Source organism: Marmota flaviventris, chromosome 2 (assembly GCF_047511675.1).
Source record: "Marmota flaviventris isolate mMarFla1 chromosome 2, mMarFla1.hap1, whole genome shotgun sequence".
Lineage (NCBI taxonomy): Eukaryota > Metazoa > Chordata > Mammalia > Rodentia > Sciuridae > Marmota > Marmota flaviventris.
This window is the reverse complement of record NC_092499.1, coordinates 134,393,707-134,419,231: the sequence shown is the minus strand read 5'-3', so window position 1 is coordinate 134,419,231 and position 25,525 is coordinate 134,393,707. Positions and strand designations below refer to the sequence as shown.

Here is a 25,525-nt window from a genome sequence, read left to right as displayed (position 1 = left end):
AACACCTAAGGTCACACTAAGGTGCTGTCCAGGTAGGTTTTTTGGGGGTTCTTGTGTCTGTTCCCATCACCAGACATTTCTGAAGGATGCACTCACCACCATGTACCACTTCCACTCAGTGATAGGCTACTGGTCCCATTTAACTGTTTTGACTTTGTGGATCGGCTAATGTCCATTTCATGATTTAAGTTAAATGGTCATCTGATGAATCATGGTCAAGTTTTCCACCATTGTCAGGCATTTAGTATCTAAAATGGCCCAGAGTTTGGTGAGAGCTATTTTTTAAAGGAGTATTGCTCTACCTTAAAAGGGTAAATTCAGCTGAGCATGATGGTGCACACCTGTAATCCTAGCAACTAGGGAGCCTGAGGCATAAGGATTAAAAGTTTGAGGCCAACATCAACAATGTAGTGAGATCCAGTCTGAAAGTAAAAACTTTAAAAAAGGAGGAGGAGGAGGAGGAGGACGACGACAACAACAACAACAACAACAACTAGGGGTGTAGAGGTATAAGGGTTTTGGTATGGGGTTCACTCCCCAGTGCCAAAAATTCTTTTTTAAAAAGGGTAAATTTTATGGTATGTAAACTATGCCTTAATAAAGATATTATTTTTAAGGGCAACTGAGTTGTTTAATATTTTACTATGGTCTCATTTTTCTTCTTTATTGAAGTTTCTATTTTCTCTAGAATTGATAATTGCTTTGATTTCTTGTTTGCTTAATTTTTATGAGCCTCTCATTAACTTCAAAATCTCTTCTTCCAGAGTTTAAATATCCTCAGTACAGTCACATACATCACATATTTTAATTTTCTTAGTACTGTAGTACTGTTTCCATTTGAGTTCTGGTTCACTGATTTGTTTGTTATGTATAGGAAATGTCTTTAACCTTATTTCTTTCTTTAACTGTTTTTGCTATTTTTCATAACAGAGGGGAACTCAATTATCTGTCTTGCTATATTCTTTCACCCTCTCCCGCTGCATCTTCCCTCCACTTGATTTTTGGATGGATTTATTCAGATTAAGAAGGTTATTATGAATATCTGTTAAAATTTAGCAAATGTTTTTCTTTTTCCACTGAAAGGATACTATGATTTTTCTCCTTACTTTGCTAATACTTTACACACTGATTTCCCATGGTTGAATCAATTTTGCCTTCCTGGAATAAACCTAGCTTGGTCACTTAATCATTTGTATGCTAAAATTTGGTTTAGAATTTTTATGTATGCATTTATAAGAGACATTGACCTAAGTGAATTGGAAGTTTTCCGTCTTCTTTTTTCTGGAGAGTTTATGTAAGGGTGAAATTATTTACACCTTAAATGCTTAGTAGAATCTCAGGAAGTCATCTGATACTGGAGGTTTCTTTTAACATTTTAAATTATAAATTTAATTTAAGAAATGGTCAAATTTCTCCCCATTTGTATGTTTTTCTAAACTGGGTTTTGTAGGTTTTTTGTGGGTTTTTTGAATTTTCTTCAGTCTGTGTATCTTTGCAAATTTATCAATTGTGTTTTTTATTATAAACATACACTCATTATTTTTAATGTCTTTGAAATTGCCCCTTAAATTCCTAATATTGGTAATTCATGCCTTCTCTCATCTTCCTTCATATTTCATCAAGGACTTATCAATTTTATTAGTCTTTTGAAAAACCATCTTTTTTATATTCTAATTTATTTATTTCTGTTCTTATCTTTGGTGATTGCTTTGTTTCCTTTCTTCTATGAGTTTAAATGCTGTTAATAAATACTAGGATTATTAAAGTCAATCTTTCTTTTTTAATGTATGCATTTAAGGTTATTTTTTTCTCTTTGTAGCATTACCTGAATCCTACAAATTTTGACATTTGATATTTTTATTAACATTAACTTAAAAATACAATCTGATTTCCATTGTGATTCCTTCTTTAGCTCAAAAGTAAATTAAAAGGTTATTGCATAATTTCAAATATTTGGGGATTACCTATTTCACTTCCACTGTTATCAGCTATCTTAGCTCAGGCTGCCTTAACAAAACACCATAGACTAGGTGGCTTAACCAACAGCATTTTATTTTTTGTTTGCCTGGAAAATCCAACATCAAAGTCAGGCAGGGTTTAATTATTGGCGAGGACTCTTCCTGGCCTTCAGATATCCAGTTTCTCACCTTCTTGCTGTCTGGTAGAGAGTGCAAACTCTTTGATGTGTCTTTTTATATAGGCACTAATGTCCTCATGAAGGTCCTGAACTCATAACTCTAACCCTAGTTATTTCCCAAAGGCCCCATCTGCACACAGCCCACTGGGAGACAGAGCTTCAACATGTGACTTTTGGGGAGACATAAACCTTTAGTCTATAACATATATTCTGTATTATTTTAATTTTTTGATTAACTTGTTTCTTTATGCTTATAATTTATAACTTTATTTAGGATTTAGGGTATATGTTCACATGAAAAAATTATCTATATATTTATCAGATTTTGTGCTCAGGTTTGGCTAATTGCACAATATGCATTAAAATATTTTAATCTTCTACTTTGGAAAATTTAAGGTATTTGGGGAATTCACTTGTTCCTTGAAACTTTGTAGAGATTTGTTCACAAGAGGAGCAGGGTCCAGACCCCTTCTTGAATGGGACTGCTGTAGTTTCCTAGAAAGTTACCTATTTCATCAATATTTTCAAATATATTCTTAAATTTGTGTTCTTATTAATATTTGTCTTCTTGATATGGGAAGAGCTTGGCAAAACATTTTAAAGCTTTCAAATTTTCCAATTATATTTCTGTTCATTATCTTGCATCTAACAGCTCATACTTCATACATATTTAGACTTTTTATTCAATTTCTGTACTTTAATAATCATTGTATCTTCATTACAAAAATTTCCATATAAATAAAAATTTTCCTCTTTGTCTTATTGTAATTTCATTTTCCCATTATATATACAAATAAAACATTTATTATAGAAAATTAGAAATGATTAGAACAAAATCACTTTTCAATAAACACTAATTTTTTTTTAAGAAAACTGATTTTTTTCTCCAGGAATGAATGCTCATTATAATAAAATTCAGGAAAAAATATAGTAAGGATGAAAAGAAAATAACAATCTTATCACTTATCACTGTTAACATTTAGATGTACAAATATGCAGAATTTTCTGCATACATTTATTACTGCATAAAATATAGGATTATTTTTATAAGCCATTTTATGATCATCTTTTCTAATAAAAACACCATGAATGCATTTGCATGTCAGTTGTCCACTTTATTACTTTAATGGCTTCTAGAATTGTACTCTGTGCATGAACAAGTATTTATTTTGTACTTTCTGCATTCACAAGTATTTATTTTGTCCTTCATTGCTGAATATTTAGATAATTTTTCATTTTGTGAAATTTTATTTTATTTTTTTGTCTTTGCTACTACAAATTACTCTGGAGCCACCATCCTTTTATATACATTTTAAGCAATTTAAAATTTACCTCATGATGTGTATCTACAGTAATTAGTTTCATTTTCACTAAAAATTAAATTTTCACAAATTAAAATGAATATAACACGTAATTTTTTTAACCCATCACTTGGACAGAGATGTTTTAGATAGTATTATCTGGCTTGGCTCTCTCACATGCTTCTGCTGGGTGTGAATTGGGAGAATCTTCCTTGAAGGCAACTTGGAAATATGTATTAAAAGCAACTGCCCTGGTTTTTCATTTTTACAGATGTTTCATGAGAAAACCTGATTTTTCCAAGATCTTATTGCAAAGGAATCACATTATATTTATGTTGTAAATCCACTCCTAACATAAAGGAATTTTCTTAGGGATATTCCAAATAATGAATCCAGGTGCCCTGAAGATTTCCTGAAGTGTGTTTTTGAGCATTTAAAATTTCTTTTGACACCTATATAAATCATCATTGCCTTGGGACTCTACTCAAAACCAAACCAAGATTTTATTTTTGATAGATGGTGGTAAGGCAGGATGGGAACAACTCTGCTTCTTTTCACTAGACCTTTCCAAACGAGTAAGATCTTAAAACACTTCCCTGACATATCTTCCTTTCAATACTACATTTCTGTATTTTAATTGCATACATTGATGGAGATGCTGTTGCTGTGGAATTTTTATACAGTGTATAAAACCCAGAAGTGCAGAGAAGAACTTAAAATTGTTCATGTAGACTGTTGCACTTTGTCTCACTGGACAATTCAACTTTCCCCACTTGGCTTTTTGTGTAGGTGGCACATGGGCTCCTGGGGTCCCTGCTCAGCAACCTGTGGTGTTGGAATCCAGACCCGGGAAGTGTACTGCCTGCACCCAGAAGAGTCCCCTGCACCTGCTGAGGAATGCAGGGATGAAAAGCCCCATGCCCTACAAGCATGCAATCAATTCGATTGCCCTCCTGGCTGGCATATTGAAGATTGGCAGCAGGTACAGCAGATTGGTGACCCCATGACCTGCCATGCTTATGACAGTGAGGAGCCCTGCATTGCTGTACTCTAGAGTGAGCTGAGCCCACTGCCTTACCTCCTCTTGTCTTCTTAGTGTTCCAGGACATGTGGTGGGGGAACTCAGAACCGAAGAGTCACCTGTCGGCAGCTATTAACAGATGGCAGTTTTTTGAATCTCTCTGATGAATTGTGCCAAGGACCCAAGGCATCGTCTCATAAATCCTGTGCCAGAATAGACTGCCCCCCACATTTGGCTGCAGGAGACTGGTCAAAGGTAAGGACTATTCTCAACTTTACAGTTTCTTCTTTTCTGTTCCTCCTTTGTTTCAGCCTCTTAATAATTCCTCCACAGGATCAGACCAGGACTGCTGTGAGATGAGTAGGGTGTGTAGGGTGCAAATTTAAGAAGACACTCTCACTCTTGGGGTCATGACTGGATGAGGATTCAGGCCTGATCTCAATTAATCATTTTCAGTTTTTACACCGTATTATTTAAACTCTTCTCATAATTTTTTCTCCCAAATGAATCCCTTCTTTGGGAGGTACTAGCATCATAGTATCCCAGGATAAACTCAAAATCAGTTTGGTTCCTTTCTTCCTTGTGTTCCCTCTTAGAATTATTCATTAAACCCTGTCATTTCAACTTTCTGAACATCTTTATACATTTATATCCTCTACAATCTGTTGCTATTATGGTTAATTTTGCCCTTCATCATTTCAAGGTTGGATTATTGCTGTAAATTGAATTCTAGCACGTTGTCTTGTGTGGACAGGAATCAACACAATCTGGTAATGATGCTTTAATTTTTAGGTGGGAATATTAAAGCCCTAGAACTTTAAATAAGATGTTCAAGCTCATACAGATGACAATGTAGGAGCAGAATCCATTCCTGACTTTATTCCAAGGGTTCTTTCTGTTATGAAACTGTTCACTTGATCTACTTGTCTCCATATTACTCTCCCATCTCCAGGCTATCTGATAAACCATAGTATCTCCATCACTGTTTTCATCAAATCAACTGTTTGTGCAGAATCTTCCAGGGTCTTATTACTTGCAGAATCAAGTTCCCCAGAGTCTCCCAGGGACTTTCTTGGTCTGATGGTCTTCTTATTGCAATCTTTTATTCTTATTCCACCTCTTTATCCTTATTCTAGACTTTTGCTCCAGTCTTGCTGTATCTTTAAAATATATAGATCTACAGGCTGAGGTTCTTAGCAAAGATTCAGAAACAGATAATTCTCATAAGTTGTGTTGTCAGTATTTTTGAACCTCCAGTCACTACCATAAACTGTCTTCTAAGGGTAGAGAGCCAATCTCAACATCAGAAATCACCTTAAGAAATTAGATAGGGCAAGCCAGGCATGGTGGCAGTTTCCTGTCATTCCAGCAATTTAGGAAGCCAAGGCAGAAGGATCACAATTTCAAGGTCAGCTTCAGCAACTTAGCAAGGCCCTAAACAACTTAGTGAGACACTATCTCTAAATAAAAAAAATTTTAAAAAGGTTGGGGATGTATCTCAGTGGTAAAGCACACATGTGAATGAACTAGTGTGTTCATGTGCTAGTTCAGTGCCAGATGTAGTCACACCTGCCACCCTCATCTAGAAGCAGATATTGTCTCCATTTCCATAGATGAGAAAACACAGATTCATTAAGATTAAGTAACTTGTCTAACAATGGAGCTAGGATTCAAACCCAAGTTTGTGTGACCAAAATTTAGTAAGAAGGGTGTATACTTTGATCTTTCATGCAAGAGCAAGGCCTTTTGAGCCAAACAGACCAATGCTGGATCCTAACTCTAGAGCCTATAAGCTGCTTGTCCTTGTTCAATATACTTAGCCTCTCTGAGCTCCAATTTTCTTTCCTCTAAAAGTTTTGGTTAGTGAGGATAATATGAGATATTTGATAGGGAAACATCTAGCAGAGGAGGGCTTTCCCTTTTTCCTTAAGGGAAAGTCCATAATTCTGGCAGTAGGTTAGATTGATAATACATGTTCTCCAGCTTTGGAGTTTTAACTGGTAGCTCAATTAAGTACCAATATTTTAAAACTGTCTTAAGAAAAAAAATCACAGGTCATAGTCCTATTCCTCATGAAGCTCACTGAAAGTCTACATAAATGTCCCCCTAAATACTCAAAAAGTATTCAGGAAAAGAATTGAATACCTCTCTTCAGGGTCTGCAGAGGAGGAGTTGACCTTGATCCAGCCATTATGCCCTACTCCCTCTATCTAGCTCATAGGAGAGGAAACGATGCTCTCATCTCAACCTGTCACACTATAAGTCAGTGACACAAGGGACAGGACAACTGTCTTCTCCAACATTCAGGTCCTAAAGCAAGAGGTATGGCTATTCTAGGTGAGACAACCTCCCTAAAATAGGCTGTGGAAGAATGGATAGAAATTAGCCCTGTTGAGTTCTGTGTGCAAAAGTTGATTTGCTTTATTTCCCTCCAACTCACAGCTCCCTCCACCCCGCCCCACTGCTGCCTCTCTCTCTGACACTGGAGATCAAACCCAAGGGCTTTTTGCCTCTTGAGCTACATCATCCATCTTTTTTATTTGTAGTTTTTAATCTTGAAACAGGGTCTCACTGAGTTGCTGAGGCTGCCCTGAACTCATGATTCTCCTGCCTTGGCCTCCCAAATTGCTGGGATTAGAGGTATGTGCTATCTCACCTGGCCCCCATCCTACTTTCTCACAGAAAAAATAGAGACCACAGAACAGAAGTGTTCATTTGAGTATCCCTTTGAGACTGGGTACTAGGCAAAGTTACCTGGTTAATGGGTAGGCAGTGTATGTCCCAGTCACCAAGCTAAACTCAAAGAGTGAACTTTTACTATGTCCCATTGTCACAGGTAGTGCAGATTCCAGTTCCTGTCCCCGTAAAGAAAGCAGAAAGGAAAGGGTCATGCCTTTGTGGAGAGACTCTTGTTATGAATGCTTTATCTGCTTGCTGCGCCGAGTGTGGCACAGGGACTAAGTGGACATCAACTGGGAGATTGCGAGAAGGGAGGAATCTCTAATCCCACCCGACCTCAGCAATGACAGTCAGCTTTTCAGTAAGATCCCCAGGTGTTTAATGCATGTTACAGTTTGAGAAGCATTTTTTCACTTGCTCCTCATGCTTGTTTGAGTTACTCAGCTTTAAAATATGTCCAAGGTAGGACTGACTTCAGGCAATGAGCTCTTGGAGCAAGTGCTCCTAACCCAAGTGGGACGAGGCAAGGAAACAGAGGACCTGGGGGCTAGGGAAAGAAGCCAGGCACCTTGTTTATAGGCCCAGCCTAGAACTAGTGCTATACTCTAAAATACCCCACTGATTCTTTCTTTTCTGTAAGAATAAGTAGGTCTTCACAGTGCCCTGTCTTATGAAACAAACTCTTCTCACTGGCCTTTGAGAGTAGAGACAGGTGGTGACATTATTGATTCCCTTTCCTGTCCATTCTCTCAGCAAATAATTGGACCTGCATTTGCCAGTTCTATGTCATTAAAGTGACACCATTGTACTCATGCTTATCTTTGTGTCTTTCCTCTTTTGGGGGACCCCAAATCCCAGCTCAGGCTCTGAGCTACCCACCTCTGTGAAGTCTTCCACTCTCTAAAATCATGCAGCATTCCCTCCCCACCTTAAACTCACAATGACCCTACTTTTTATTGTATTTCAGTGAGTCACTACTTCCTGAGCAACCATATGGTCTTCCTATCTGGCCTATAATGTCCTTGAGGCCAGTGGCCATGAGATCACTGACAGGTCCTTGGGCCCTACAGAGCTCTGAGCAAGAAAATGTATCCCTCAAGTGGTTTTGAAAAAAATCAGGGAAAATGCAAAGTGGTGTTGAAGTGGTGATTTTTAGAAATACTTGGGTCTGCTAACACAGGAGAGAAAATCATTCACTGGAAAGGTTTTTTTTCTGGGAGAAACAAAGGAAAGAAAAAAAGAGGAGGTTACCCACCTGATGTGCATTGAACCTGATGCAGTCAGCTACTCAAGGCAAAGGGCAAGCTCTTCTATGCCAGAAGGTCGGCCCATGCATTTAAGACCCCTCTCTCAAAGCCAAGATCACATCTTCAGGAAGCCACTATCAGGAAGAAATAGGAAGCGCACACATTTCACAGGAAGGTAGGACAAACCTTGGGACACTGAAAGACAGTGTTCAGATGCAGGTACAGTCAGACACACAGCCTGTGGCATGGCAGTCTGGGTTTCCTACGGGGTTCAGCATTTTCCCCGTTAGTTGAAATTTCCTCTCATTTTGGAGTTGCTTTGCTTTGGCAGAGACTCTGGCACCAAATTGCCACCTTTCTCTAAAGCTTCATGCCAAACTAACCCTTGTGCCATGGGATGGCTCACTTGGGGGCAGCCATCTGTTCTGTGGTTCTGGATAAAGCCCTTCCACATTGAAACTGGCCACTAACCCTGGACGTGAAGTGAGAAGCCACACCGCAATTTCCATTCTTCATCATGCTGGGTCTGCTAGCCTGTAACTGGAATAGTCCTCTCTCCCCACACTAGCTCTATTCATGGTGTGTGTGAGCTCTGCCCATTCATTGGCTCATTAGTTTGCCTTAGTTCCTTAGATCTGGACTGGGCAATTGGCAAAAAGGAGCCTTCAGTTCTTATACAGCCTTTCAAGTTGTAAGAAAGAAGCATTGACTCATAAATGGCAATCCTCCTAAATGGTAGGTTTCTGTGATCCATATACCCCCGTAACCTGTTTGATGCCCTCACACCTTGACTAAAATCCAGTAACCTTCTCTCATTTTTTATTTTCTGTACGTTGATGGACATTTGACATTTTGTCTATATTTGTCTTTTTCTTTCATGATGTTTCCAGGTGTTTTTTTCCCTGCATATTTGATTACATCCTTTCTGTTAATTTGTCTTCTTCCAAATTTCCAAAAAAAACTTGATATTTGACCCTTCAATTTTCATGGCTACATTTTTACTCTCTAGTTGATTCTGTGTCCCTACCTCTACTATGACTTTTATAGGTAACTCTTCTTCTCTAGAAGCAAACTCTAGCCTATCCAATACCATATCTCCAGCTTTCCATGTTGAATATATCCCCATCATTGGAAAACCAAGGGACAATCTCTTTATCCCATCCCAACCAACTCCCTACCTTATTTCCTGTCTCTGCCAGTATATCATCATCTTGCCAATACCTGCAATCACATCTGACTTTTCCACTTCCTATGTTTAGTGACCTATCTGAAGTCCTCTTAATTCTTGAAATGCATCCATATTTTAAGTAAAAAAGGAAATATCTTTATAAATGAGAAATTTTAAAAGAATACATCTAAGATACACAAAGTTTCAAATACAGAATTTCAGTTTTCAATAGAATTATTAATTAGGACACATGAAGATCATCTTGTTTGGGAGCCAGTTTATACAGGCTTGTGAAAATCATATAATATATCTTACTTGTATGTAATTATGTAATTTTTTGGCAACTTGTACTTAATGACATTGAGTTGATAGATTGAAATCAGTCATAATTGGGGGTATTTACACCACAGAAATTGGCAAAACAACCAGGACTCCTACCCTAAACATCTTTTGTGAGACAATGACATTTACAAATGCATGAAAGAGTCACACACACACATTTACACAAGGACACAGGGTTTTTTCAGCTGTTTTATTCCTGTGACCAAAAAGCCTGACAAAAACAATTTGAAGGAAAGTTTATTTTGGCTTATGATTTCAGAGTTTTAATCCACAGTAAGCTGACTCCATAGCTGTGGGCTTGAGGTGAGGCAGAACATCATGATGGAAGGACATGGTGGTGGAAAGCAGCTTATGGCAACCAGGAAGCAAAGAGAGAGAGAGAGAGAGAGAGAGAGAGAGAGAGAGAGAGAGCGAGCGAGAGCGAGCGAGCGCTCCACTCACTAGAGACAAAACATAAACCCCAAAGGCATGCCCTCAGTGACCTACTTTCTCCAGCCACACCCTATCTGTCTATAGTTTCTACCCAGTTAATCAGTGTCAGTGGATTAATCCACCAATTAGGTTATACTTCTCATAATCTAATCAGTTTGCCTCTGAAACATTCTTGCATTGTCTCACACATGATCTTTTGGGGGACACCTATATCTAAACCATAACATTTCACTCTTGGCCCCCAAAAGCTCATGCCCTTCTCACAATGCAAAATATATTTAGTCCATTTTCAAGAGTCCCCATGATCTTCACAGTTCTGGTATTACTCAAAAGTCCAAGTCCAAAATCTCTTGTGAAACTCAAGAAAAACCCATGGATGTTTTCCACTATAAAGATCGAAAGCAAGTTTCATATATACAGTATATAATGGCACAGAATAAAGTTTCCATCCCAAATAGAAGGGGGTGAAAAAGGAAGTGATGAGACCAAAACAAAACTGAAATCCAGCTGGGGGCAAACAAGTTCTACAGCTCCACATCTGGCATCCGGAGCAGATGGCATTGTGAGGCTCTCTCCAAAGAGCTTGTATAGCTCCACTTCTATTGTTTGGCTGGTTGCAGTTCTCTTGGCATGTTGCTGCTTGATTCCTTGACAGATATCCCACATTACTGACATCTCTTAATCTCGGGAATTTTCACCGCAGCTTTGGCTTCCTTCTCACATCTTCATACATTACCCTCTCAGGAGCAGCTTGAAGGAACTCCAACTCTGCTACACTTTGCCTTGCTTTCCAGGGCTTCCTTTGAAATCTTGGTGGAAGCCTCCATGACCCCTTAACTCTAGCATCCTGCATTCCTGCAGAACCAGCACCATATGGTTGATGCCAAGGCTGCCACCATCTCAAGCAGTAGCCAAGCCTCCTGGGACCGCACCTACAGTAGCCTCTGAGGGCCTCATTGGCTGAGCGCAGTGAAATGACTTCATAGATCCCCCCTCTGCAATTAGGAGCCCCTAATATCCCTTCTTAAAGGAACTTTTACTCTTATACCCTTAAGCCTGTGATAGGTGTGGTCTTGCCATTCCTGGGATGCCCACAAGCCATCTTTCCTGTTGTCTCTGGGTAAAGTACTTATTATCTTTTTAGTGACTGTAATCTCTTCAACAACCACAGCTTTCTTAGCCCCAGTTTTACTTGGACTTTTGTAGCCAAACTGCAAGTTTTTCAAATATTTTTGCTCTTGATTATCACAGTAAACTTGGCTAAAAGCTGCCTGCAATATCCATTCCACTGCCTGAATGCTGTACTGCCTGGAAGATTCCTCTTCCAGATTAATTAGTTCTTCACCTTTAAATTCAGCCTCACAGAAATCTGAGGACATGAGCAAATATAGACAACTTTTTTGCCAGGATGACATGAATGGCCTCTACTCCAGTTTCCAGTAGAGTCTGTTCCAGAGCCCAATCTCTACTGTCCACAGTTCTGTTGGCATTTTGGTTTTCTGAACTCCCAGCAGAATCAGCTATTAATCTCTGCTCACAGCATTCTAAAGCTTTTCCAGTCCACATCTCTATACTTTTCTGAATTCTGCTTGCAAACCGGTTCACAGTGCTTCTGATTCACATGGTCAAGTTAGTCCTAGAAACAATTCTACTCTTGGTATCAATTTGTTTTGGCCAGCTTTTTCATTGCTGTGACCAAAATAACTGACAAGGACAATTTAAAGAAAGGCTTTATGACCTATGGCTTATGGTTTCAGAGTTTCAGTCCATGATTAGCTGACTCTATAGCTCTGGGCCTGGGGTGAGGCAGAATATCATGGCGGAAGGACATGGTGGAGGAAAGCAACTGAGGATATGTTATCCACAAGACAGAGGTCCACTCACCAGAGACAAAATATAAACCCAAAAGGTATGCCCTACTGACCTACTTACTGTAGCCACACTCTACTGTCTATATACCATCCAGTTAATCCATATCCAGTCAATCCATATCCTAATCCACTGATTAGGATCCAATTCTCATAATCTAATCCTTTTGTCTCTGAATGTTCTTGCATTGTCCACACATAATCTTTTTGGGAAACCTCATATCTAAAGCATAACCCCCCCCACACACGCACAGTTACTGATAAACAATTTCAGCTTACTGGTGGTGCCCAGGATAGAAATGACCTTAAGAAGTTCCAATCTGTGGAATATTTTTTTGTTTTGTTTTAAAGAGTCTAAGAAACTTTGTTGGGCTTCTCTTAATACATTCTAAAATCTCTCTCTGCATAATTAGTGTTTGGTGGGGCCAGGAGATATCTGACATCTGAATGTAGGTTTACTCTATCAATCATTATCCTGTGGAGTTAATATCGCCTTGATTCATGGTCTTTGATCTTAAAGCAGTACCTGTGTTTTTTTTTTTTTTTTTGGATATCCCTCTATGAATAAAAAACATTCCAGTTTTCAAGGTTTTTCTAAAGTCCTCTTTTTACTCTCACTATGTGGAATTAATTATGAGTTTCTTATTACTAATCATTATGTAGATAGCCAGTCTTCTACTTAATAGTGGTCTTTCTAGAGTCAGTATGACCACTTACTCTTAAATTCTGACCCATTCAGACTGCACCCAGTTCATTAAATTATATGCACTTCTATTTGGTCCACTTATTTTAAATCTCTCTCTCTCTCTCTCTCTCTCTCTCTCTCTCACACACACACACACACACACACACACACACACACACAATCTGAGCATGCCTTATTTTCCTAACTAGATTGTAGCTGCCAGAGGGAAGGACCATCTCCCTCTATCTGTATTCCACTTGTTGTTTGGCAAACTCTCATTGTATGGGATAAAGAGACTTATAAAAGCTTCTTCTAAACTGAATATTCCTATTCCATAGCCTTTCATGCTCACAGTCATTTAAACAACAGCATTTATTGCACACTGCTGTGCTGATTACCCCAGGCTCCAGGAATCAGAGACAATCAAGAATATTCCAATGAACTCACAGTTTAATGAGGCATGCAGTTGAAATAAGGTTTACAATCATGTTTAAAGAGTCTAATAAAGGTGTCCCCGGTACAGAACTATGGAACAATTGAGGGAAAACATCTGTGTCTGCCTGGGTCCCAGGAAAGTGTTGTAAAAGACATAACTTTAGACTTGAATCTTAAGAAATGAGTGCAAACTGTGTGGAAGTAACATAAGGGTGTTGTTCTAGGCCATGATAGCAGTGTATACAAAGGCACAGACTTGTGAGTTTACCAGTGGTATGTGCATGGGAACAGGATGCATTGAGGAAGTAGAAGAAGATGAGATAGACTGGAGAGGTTGCAGCCAGATGGTGAAGGACTGGGGGTACTTGTATCAATCCCTGTATTTATGATGGAGGATGTTTGAATAAGGAAATACAGTTCAGGGTTTCAGACATATAATTCTGGCTGCACTATGGACAGTGTATCACAGGAAGAAATTCTGGAACTTGAGAAACCGTGTTAGATGGAGACTGGAATAAAACCAATGAGGAATAAGCCATTGAGATAGAGAGATAGTTTTGAAATGTAGTCAGGAAATATACTTGACATTTTTGGTCATCAAATTGTTAGAAAATGAGCAAAAAGAGTGGCATTCCTTATTTCTGTCTTAGAAGGCTAATAGAAGAGGTGGCCATTAATTTTAAAATTAGTGAAGATGAAGCATATTCAGATTGTGATTTGAAAAGGAGAGAAAATGGGTTTAGTTTAGATATACATATAGTTTGAGAGTCTATAAAATCTTCACTATAAGTTGTAACTATACAATTATCAACATGTGAATGGTAGTTGAAATCATAGAAGATGAGTACTTTGGTATCTAAAAGCATATTATTGAAAATAGTTCATTTAAAAACTATTTAGGAGGTTTCCAGTGAAGCAAAACTATGGTGGAAGGATGGTAGTTTAATGTTCTCAAACCCTCATTAAAAAGCAAAATGAAAAATAAGAACAGTAATTAGGATTTCAAAAGCAAAGGAAAAATAAAACATAGATAACTTTAATGAAAATGATGTAAGTGGGTAAGACCAAACCACACACAGTAGCAGACACTAAAGAAACTACAAATTTAGATCCAGGAAGAGATTTTAAAACAAACAAACAAAAAACACATGGAACACAGGAGTCAATGATAATTACCACGACAGGGTTCAATAGAACCCTGAGCAAGCAGACCTCAGACTAGTCAATTCAACTGAGAGAAGATTCCAGGTTCCAGAGTGTAACTAAGGGTGAGGATGATCATGCAGATCCACTCAGAGGTGTCCTAAGAAGACTGAGAGTTCAGGAGAGTTCTTATCTCTAAGGTCTTCAGAATGCCCAACAAAAGTTGTCAGAATTAATATCTGAGTTCAGAAGGAACGCGTGGGGAAAAGTAAAGAGTTTCTTGGGAGTGCACAAGTCCAGAGAGTACAAATTTCAGAAATGTGGCCAAATTGCTAAATGCTTCCTTTTAACACCAGAACCAGAGAAAGGAGCCTTAAACAGTGAACATAATTACCCTGAAATTCTCTACTGCACTACCACATACACTCCCCTTTCCTAAAAGCACAGAAAGCAATTTAATTTCTCTAGTACTTTCAACAACCCCCCCCCAAAAAAAATACTGTAAGTGAAAATATCAGTAACATGTCACCTTGAAACAGATAAAAATATGATTTAATATTACAAAATGAGCTCAAAGAAACTAAGAAAACTACAGACACAAATAAAAACAGAAAACCTAAGATGAGATGAATAAATAACAAGTAAATGAGCAAAGATAGCTGACAGGGTTCAGGAAAGAATTAGAAATCTAGGGGGAAGTTTTCAGGATGTAGACTATACTAGAAGGAACCCAAGAATAATAGATACAGAGAGTCATAATGAAGGTGACCAAAAACAGAAGGGCAGTGAATGGAATAAAAAAGAAATGAGGGGCTGGGGTTGTGGCTCAGTGATAGAATGCTCGCCTAGCATGTAGGAGGCACTGGGTTCGATTCTCAGCACCACATAAATGTAAAATAAAGATATTGTGTCTACCTAAAACTTAAGAATAAATATTTTTTAAAAAGAAATGAAAAGGATTCAAGTGAAAATGACAGATATAAAACACAGGGACAGAAATTCCAGTGAATACAAAGTCCCAGGAAAAGAAAGCCACCAAAAGAGTATAACAGAACAAAACCATAAAGAAAACACTTGAATTGCCATTTTGAAAGGGCACCCCGTATTCCTAGGAAAATTGACCCAGAGTAGTCAATATCAAGACACATTTTTCTAAAGTAACTAAAGTAAATGCATTTGTGCATCTGGGCAAAAAGACTCAAGTCACTCATTAGGTGAAATATATCATACAGACATTAGATTTCTTCTCTCTCTCTCTCTCTCTCTCTCTCTCTCTCGGCACCAGAGATTGAACATAGGGCCGATTAACCTCTGAGCCACATCCCCTCTCCCCAGCCCTTGTTATTTTTTTATTTTGAGACAGGGTCTCACTAAGTTGCTCAAGGCCTCTCTGTCTTTGAACTTACAATCCTCCTGCCTCAACCTCCCAAGCTGCGGGAATCATAAGCATGTGCTATCATGCCTGGCTTGGCATCACATTTCTTGACAATACTACCCGTACAATGGAGCAACATAATTAATATACTGAAGGAAAGAAAATGGGAGCCACAGACTTTATATCTTGCTGAAATAACCTTCAAAAATTTAAAGGTTATAGACAAATAGTTACAAAGATGTGAGAACTCAGGGTATGCGGTTCCTATATGCTCCTCCTACTGAATCTATTGGGTCTCTGTAGTGAACTGATAGGAGGAGATTTGGCACAAAGTTGCTGCTTTGTAAATGGTAAGGCACTAATCATTCTCTCTATATATGTATTTCTCTCTCTCTCTCTCTCTCTCTCTCTCTCATACACACACACACACACATATACACATGTAAGTAATTTGTGAACATTCTCTAGTGGCACTCTTAATTTGTACTTAGCAAATACAAAGTAACATACAATCATCACCCAGAAAAAGGATTTTTTTGAATGATCCTACTAGCATTTATGACAGGGAAGAAAAGTCAAACATGTATCATTGGAAATGTCTTATGAGTAATGTTTGAACAAAAATGGCTCAGTAGTAGTTTAATAAAAAGTTTTACTAAAAAGTTTTATTGTATGGCAAGCACTTAGCTGATCATTTGGCTTAAGAAAAATAAGTAATTTGCCAAATCATAATTTAAAAATACCTGTTCAAAAAGCCTATTGAAAGCTTTTCTCTCTATTGAAAAAGAATAATAATCAGGGCTTTCCGTTAAACATGACAATAAGGCATTTTTAAAAATTCCTTTTGCCTCCTTTGAAGCCCTACAAAAAAACCCACAAAGTGAATGAAAAAGAGGAAACACTTTGTCTTCAATGAACAATGAAATGGCCAGAATCCCAAACTATAAATCATGAAACACACCTGCCAAAGACCATAAAATCTGGACCAAAATGAGAGGGAAGTATGAGAGCTGACAAATATTTTCTTGGGCGCTGAGCGGGGTATAGATTTCCCAAAGAGTAAGTATGGTCATCCTGAAAGGTCTGTTCAATAGTTCTCTGATTACGGGGACTCCTAGACTGAGGACCATGAGCTTCCCCTGAAAGCACAGAGAACTTCCCTGCAGAACTGTGGTGGGAGACAGCGCTGCAGGAGAAACCACATTTGTATACCTCCTCACCATGGAAGGATGCCAGAGATGAAGTGGTGTGAAGGCAGGGAAGGCGGCCTTGCCCAATGATGACACAGTGAGCACTTATTTAAAAAGCTCTTTTCTTAGTTGTGCCAACCATTCAAATGCCAGTCGGAAGAGAGTTGTGGGCAAAGGAAATAAAAAGATTTGGTGACAGAGTGTTGAAGACAGTAAACTGCCCTCGCTCACTCACGTGGCTCACAAATAGCCAGTTGCATTCAGAACCCTGGCATGAACATCAAAACGAGGGGAAGTAGAAGGAAGAAATCAGGGTGTGGGAAAAGGAAACTAAAGCAAGAGTCACATAGGCAACAGAACAAAATGTCTTTCCCAGAGAAAAGTTCCAAGAGATGGGTCCATCGCTTCCAAAGAATAGATGGTCATCATACCTAACAGGAAAGAGTCTTAAAGGTGAGGTTTGAGAGCTTTGTTTGTTTAAGATTACAAGATGGCATGAGATAAAGACAACTAGAACAGTCAGGAAAAAAATAAAAGACAAAAATTAAAAGTAGCAGATGTACAAGTTATAAACAACAATAGCAAAAAATAAATCAATTGAAAAGAGAATGGTGTACAGGATGGAGTACATCATGAGAAGAATGGAAAAGAGCAAAGGTGCAATATTGATTTTAGAGACAACCATGGGTATGGAAAGCAGACAAAGGAAATCAAACATTAGCATAACTGGTATTTGGTGAGAACAGCAATACAAATGTAACAGAAATATATTCAAAGATAATGTAAGGGGAACTGACTCCCTTTAGCAATGACTTTTTGTCAGCAGGTCATAAAGGCACATCATGTGCCAAAAAATACAACCTCCTGAGACAGCCTGCATAAGGTGCTGGACTTCGTGGATAAAGAATTTATCCACAGGCCTCTGAGCAGGAAGGGCAAACACATCAACCACAAAAATTTCCTGCTGGTCCTCATTTGTTCTGCATTTGTCAATGCAAGACAATGGAGCAGGATCTAAGGGAAAGAAAGCATGACTCAGAAGTTTCTCTTTATCCAGGTTGCTCTTTATGTAGAAAGGTACCAGAAAGGCAGTCAGGGAACATGATGCTGATGAGCCCCTCTTGAAAACCCCGTAGAGCCAAGAGGAGACACAAAGATGATTTAAAATAGAGAATACAGGAATGTTTTGACCCTGGTAAAAAGTGATGGAAGATGAATGATGAATTTATTTAATTGTAGAATTAAAACTAATCTATTAGCAGTTCAAAACAGAATGTAAACTGCAGAAATCTTGACATCATCTAAATGATATAATGTGAGCTAATTGGGAACTTGGAGAGGAGAGGTGCTTAATTCCTCATTATTCATAGTAGAAGGTCCCTAAGATACTTTCTGAAGTCAAAATATGTCATTAAAAGTAACTATCCAAAGTAGACATTATTATTGCTGTGGGTATATATGTGACTGCATGACCAATGTAATTCTGCAACCTGTACACTCAGAAAAATGAGAAATTATATCCCATCTGATTCAAATGTATGCTATATCAAGATCATTGTACTGTCAAGTGTAACGAATTAAAATAAATAAAAATTTTTTAAAAAAATAACTATCCAAATCTCTTGTTGGTTTTCTTAATCTTATTTCTTAACTTTAGACATTCTTTGAGGGAATTGATTATAGTAGAAAAAGATGTGTATTCATCAAATCCTTTTATTTTAGTTTTTTCTTACTATACTTAATAAAATCACATTAAATTCAAATTAAAATTATATGATACACAGTGATTATCAAGTATTAATGTTATTTTATATATAGCATTTGGGTGATTCTTTAAAATATTAGTCAACTTTGCATCTACAACTAAATGCCTGAGGCAATGAATTTATGAAGATAAAAATTTATTTAGCTAGATTTTTGGAAGTTCAAAGGTATGACAACATGCATCAGCTCAGTTCTTGTGAGACTGGTAAATAACAATAGTGGAAGCAAGTGTCACAATTCTCAAGTCAGGAAGGAGAGTATGGGAATGTATGGGGTTCCCACAATCCCGGTCAAAGGCACATCCCCAGTGATCTAAGGACCTTCAACTGTCTCCAGTTCTTAAAGATACTATAGCACCTCCCAACAGCACCACATGGGGACCATGCCTTTATATATGAACCTTGGGGAGGCATTCAAATGACAGCCAAACCATAGTACTTTCCTTTTTAAACATTGTTAAAATTTATTAGTTCTATTTTAACATAAAAATTACAACTGTTAATGGAGTTCCATGTGATGTTCCCGTACATGTATGCATGGCTAATGTTTATGTCAGGTTCAACATATATTTCCTCTCAAATATTTATCTGTGTGTGTGTGTGTGTGTGTGTGTGTGTGTGTGAGTGATGTTGGGAATTGCACCCCAGGGTGCTCTACCACTGAACTACTTCCCCAGTCCTTTTTATTTTGAGACAAGGCCTCCCTAAATTGCTGAGTTATAAAAATTATAACTATTAATGGGGTTCCATGTGATGTTTCACTAAGTTGCTGAGGCTAAACTTGAACTGGTGATCCTCCTGCCTCAGCCTCTCAAGTCACTGGGATTACAGGCATGTGCCCCTGTGCCTGACCATTTATCATTGCGTTGTGGTGAAAACATTAAAATACTTTTTCTCTAGCTTTCTGAACTGTGAAATACTTTATTGTTATCTATACTCAGCTTACTTTGCAATAGCACACTAGAACTTCTTGTTCCTGACTGTTACTTCTTACGTGTTGATTAATCTTTCCCCATCCCTTCTACCCCACCCGCAACACTCCTCAGGCTGTGGTAATTGCCATTCTGTTCTCAACTTCTATGGGATCAACTTTTTTATCTTCCACATATGAAAGATCATTTGGTACTTGTCTTTCTCATTTCATTTAACAAAATGATATTCATTTCCATCAATGTCATCACAAATGACAGAATTTCATTCTTTTTTATGACTGAATAAAATTCCGTTGTAGATACAATATTCTCTTTATCCATTCATCAGCTGGTGGACACTTAAGTTGTTTCCTACTCTTGGCTACTGTGAATATTGCTGCAGTAAACGCTGGGAGTGTAGATGTCTCTTTGACATATGGATTTAATTTCCTTTGGATAAATACCCAGTAGTGAGATCGTTGGATCATGTAGTTCTTTTAATTTTTTGAGGAACCTCCATACTGTTTTCCACAATGGCTGTATTAATTTATGTTGCTACCAACAGTGTGGAAGGGTTCCTTTTCTCCACATTCTTGCTTGCACCTGTTCTCTTTTGTCTTTTTTTGATCATGGCTATTCTTACTTGAGTGAGGTGATTTGTGTGTGTGTGTGTGTGTGTGTGTGTGTGTGTGTGTGTGTGGTTTTGATTTACATTTCCCTGAAGACTTATTATGTTGAGCTTTTTTCCATCGATCATTTGTATGTCTTCTTTTGAGAAATACTGTTTAGGTTTATTGCCCCTTTTTAAATATTTTGAAGTCAAGTAGTATGATACCTCCTGCATTCTTCTTTTTGCTCAAGATTGCTTTGGCAATATACTATTAGCTGTTATCAAAAAGAAAAAAGAGGATTTTAGTGGAACCATACAAATTTTAGTAGTAGTTTTTTTTTCTTTTCTAGTTCTATGAAGAATGTTGTTGCTATTTTGATAGAAATAGCACTGAATCTGTAGCTCTCTTTTGGTAGTATGGACATTTTAACAATATTGATTAGTCTAATCCATGAATGTGGTATGTCTTTCCATTTTTGTGTCCACTGCAATTTATTTCATCAATGTTTTATAGTTTTCATTGTAGAGATCCTTTAGCTTTTTGATTAAATTTATTCCTAGATGCATTTTGATAGCATTACAAATGGGATTGCTTTCTTGATTTCTATTTCAGATAATTTGCTATTGGTATATAGCAATAATATTGATTTTTGGATGTGGATTTTGTACCCTACAACCATGTTCAATCATTTATTAGTTCTGATAATTTTTGGTGGAGTCTTTGGATTTTCTATATATAAAATTATGGCATCTGCAAACAGTGGCAATCTGACTTCTTTTCCAGTTCAGATACTCTTTATTTCTTTCTCTTGCTTGATTGCTCTGGCTAGGCCTTCCAGTACTGTGTTGAGTAAAAAGGTAAAAAGTGAGCATCCTTGTGTTGTTCCAGATCTTAGAGAAAAGGCTTTCAGCTTTTCCTCATTAAGTTTAATGTTATCTGTTGGCTTATTATATATGGCTTTATTGTATTGAGATATTTGTCCTCTGTAACTAATTTGTTTCATGTTTTTATCACGAAGGAATGGTGAATTTTATCAGTTGTCTTTCTCCATTTTTGAGATGATCACATGGTTTTGTTTTTCATTCTTTATTTTGTCCATTGATTCACATATGTTGAACCATCCTTATAACTCTGGGATGAATGATCTTTTTTTTTTAAGAGAGAGAATTTTAAAAAAATATTTATTTTTCAGTTTTCGGTGGACACAACATCTTTATTTTATTTTATGTGGTGCTGAGGATCAAACCCAGCGCCCCGCGCATGCCAGGTGTGCGTATTACCACTTGAGCCACATCCCCAGCCCATGAATAATCTTTGATCATGGTGAATAACCTTTAGTGTGCTGTTGAATTTGGTTTGCTAGTATTTTGATGAGGATTTTTGCAAATATGTCTAACAAAGATATTTGTCTATAGTTTTTTTTTTTGTCCTTGACTGGTTTTGGTATCATGATAATGCTGGCCTCATAGAATGTGTTTGGATAAATTACCCCACCTTCAAGTTTTGGGTTAATTTAAGAATAATTAGTATTAGTTCTTTTCTAAAAATGTTTGGCAGAACTTAGCTTTCTGGTAGTTGGCTTTTCTTTGACATTTCTACATTTCTATTTTTTATGTTCCTGTTTCTATCTTTAAAAAACATAATCCACTAAATTATGCTACATCCATGTCTGAATATACCACAATTAATCCTGATTTTATATATGTAATTATAATGCACAAATTAAAATATTACTCATAACAGAAGGAAGTAGAGTAAAAGCAGATCAGGGAGAGGGAGGAAAAGAGAGAGGGAAAGTACTGGGGGACAAGATTGATTGAATTATGTTATGTGCATATGTGGATATAGCATAATGAATCCAACTATTATGTATAATTATAATACACCAATAAAAATACATCAATTAAGATTATTTTACTATATAAACAAATAGCTAAAAATTAAATTAGATATCAATTACAATGCCAAAAAAATCTACAAAAATAAACTACTGTAAATTAATTACTTATCTCCAAAAAAAGGGAGTGAAGAAAGAAAAGGAGGGAGGGAGGGAAGGAAGGAAAAGGAGAGAAAGAAGAGGAAGGATGGGAAGAAGTTGAGAGGAGAGCCTCCATACCATAGAGATGTTCAGGCTTGGAAATGACTTGCTAATTGGTACACCCAAACTTCAAGCTCCCTCCCCATTCCCCATCAGGGCCCTTACTGTGGTTGGTGGGCTCACACTCCATGTGACTGTTGCTCAACTCTCCTTGCAGTGCTCTGTCACTTGTGGTGTTGGACTCCAGAGAAGAAAGCAGGTGTGTCAGAGGCTGACTGCCAGAGGCCGGCGTGTTCCCCTTAGCGAGACACTGTGCAGGGACCTACCAGGGCTTCCCCTTGTAAGATCCTGCCAGATGCCTGCGTGCCACAGTAAGTATGTAAAGGCCACACTTCACCAGACTTTGATTCTGCTCATTCTGTCCTGAGGCCTCTGTTTTCCACACATCAGCATATTTCTAATACATGGGTAAAGCAAATTAAGAAGAATTTAGACTTAATTTCAGCAACAAATGATAGAATGTGAAAGATCAAGATAAAATTCTAAAGAAAGGTGGTTTTAAGAAATGTGCATCCACTTAGCAAATGTATCTTTGAAGCTTCTCACTTATTTATATTCTCCACGTGAATTCTTCCACTTAGAATTCAGGAGTGTGACATAGAGAAGTTAGACTGATAAACTTCCTAGTTGACTTTGCTGGTAATAAATTTGTATCCAACCTATTAAAAGGAAAAGAGTTGGGCTAGAGTTGTGGCTCAGCGGTAGAGCGCGCTCGCCTAGCACATGCAAGGCCCTGGGTTCGATCCTCAGCACCACATAAAAATAAATAAATAAAGATATTGTGTTCAACTAAAAAATAAATATAAAAAAAGGAAAAGAGCTGAATATTTTTTAATATTACAGTATTTTTCTTCAGTGTAGTTTGAAAACAGCAAGAATGAAAACATGAAGTACTTTTTTTTTAATATGGCAGTTTGGCTACCCTTTTAATTCATTATAAGTAATAAGCTTACTATGAAGAATTAATATAAATGACCTCATTCTATTCAGAGCTCTATGTATTTTTAGTGTTCAGGAGAGGATGCATATTTATACCCATAGATGTATGTTTTCTGTAAGAGGGTCACAGCAGATGAATTCAGTTTCCACTACAGCAATTGAAATTAGTCAGCAGAGAGGTAATAGGGAATAGGGACATTGTGAATAATAGTTTCTGGATCCATTTCCTGCTTTGCTTTTTCATCTTTTTTTTTCTTTAATTATTCCCTTGCAAAATAACATTCATTACCTCAGGTACCCTCCTGAACTTGCTTATGGTTAGAAAAAAAAAATATCTGAAGTGAACTATTCTTATTTTAATGCTGCTTGTGAGGGGGTTTGTGTGTGTGTGTGTGTGTGTGTGTGTGTGTGTGTATGTGTGTGAGTCAACTTTTCTGGAAAAACAAAATAATAGAGACAAAAAATTAATTAAAATAATAACATTTATGAAGCACTTACCATGGGGAATTCCTTGAATGCATTATCTCATTTAGTTCCCCCAGCAATGTGTGAGACAAATGTACCCCATTTAGAGACAAGGAATCCAAGACTTAGGGAAAGTGTGAGATTTGCCCAAGGCCTGGTGCCTGGCAGTTGGATCCCTTGGCCTATTTGACCACAAGTCTGTCCGATTCCTAAGCCTACGCTCTTCTTCACTTCCTTTCTTTGCTGATTCATGGACAGCATTAACATTTTTCCTCCCTAGGAATCCTTTGAAAACAGATTTTCAAAATCTTAAGATTCCAAGTTTAAAGTCTCCTGGAATTCAGGAATGTCTGTGGCAAATGGCACCATGTCATGCTTTGTTTGAGTGATTTATCTAATTTTTTTTCTATCTGATTATTGTTGTGAATGGTTCTATAGCATTGTGATTAGATTCTAAACTATCTTAGAAGAGAGTGACATGAAAGTCATACTGGCAGTTTCCTCTAAAATAATAACAGAATAATATGGGAATACATTGTGGCTATGAGGCCTTGCAATGTGGTACAGAATGAAATTATAAATTATTATGGTGAACAATGGAGGGCAGAGAAAAATTACAAATTTTACAGAGAAAAAGAAAAAAGATAGTTATATTTTCTCTTTACTCCACCCTGTTCCCTAGCCTGCCAGACAGGGAGTGCAATTGAAGCGGACAAGAGGCAAGAATGCATGCTCCCTGCTACAGCCAGGTCACCCTGAGCTGGACCTGCACATCAGCTGCAGCCTGGCCTCAGTCCATCACCTTCCCTCCATGGCCCTTGCTTTGATTGTTTCTCCCTCTGTGCTCCTGAAGAGCATCCTCTTCTCCCTACATTTGTAGCACAGGACCAAGTGACGAGCTTGGCATTCTCCTGACCTCCCTTCCCCTGCTGTCTCTGCACCATTTCTCCACTGTCCATGTGCACTTAGTACTTGGATTGCCCTTATAGACCTTCTAAGGCACCATTGTAGACCTGCAAGATACTCTACCTTGCTCCAAGACACACTACCAGGTACTGTCTTCTGCTTCAACATTTGCCAACATACAGAACAGCCAACACCCATGTACCCACGATGACCTTTTTAACACCTGCTATCCCCATTTCACATCCTCACCTCCTCTATGAACCCCATGATTGTCTTCATTTCCAATCAGACACTTGAAAGAATAATATAAATGTAGTGTTTGATTTTGAAATTTTAAAATTATAACTCCTGGTGTCAGGGTCCTTGAGTTTTGGTGAAGAAGGATTCTTATTTTTCCCCAAAGTACTGAGATCAGGACCATTGAGGGAGGAGGGATATTCAAGATGCACTATGTGATTGACATATCAAGAATGTATGCCTAAGCCTCTTCCCAGGGTTATTCCAAACCCAGTTTCTTGTCTCCAGTCCTCTGTCTCCCTCTTTGTATCAGCTCACAGTCTGACTCTTGTGCTCTCCCAGCCTCATGCCCACACCCTGAACCTTACATTCCGAGAAGCCTAAAAAGAATCCAGAAAAACTGCCCAGGGTTTTTACACTGCTCCTCCTCCTGAACTTGTCAGTTCTGATGTTTCAGTAAGGTCAATCCCTGCCTGACATCCTGCAGCCCTTAAAAGCCAAGCCAGTTTCAGGATCCCCTCACTAGCACCCATTTTGTGTTTGTATCAGCTACTATAGAATCCAAATGCATA

The 25,525-nt window shown here is 37.8% G+C and overlaps 1 protein-coding gene across 2 annotated transcripts in view; it reads left to right on the top strand.

Annotated features, from left to right (window-relative positions):
* Positions 1-25,525, top strand: part of Adamtsl3 (ADAMTS like 3) — a 321,518-nt gene that overhangs the window by 237,000 nt on the left and 58,993 nt on the right. For both annotated transcript variants that reach the window (XM_071608576.1, XM_071608575.1), the window contains exons 18-20: positions 4,228-4,420; positions 4,535-4,714; positions 22,564-22,717. In XM_071608576.1, coding sequence (XP_071464677.1) covers positions 4,228-4,420; positions 4,535-4,714; positions 22,564-22,717 — 527 coding nt within the window. The remainder of the gene's footprint in view (positions 1-4,227; positions 4,421-4,534; positions 4,715-22,563; positions 22,718-25,525) is intronic.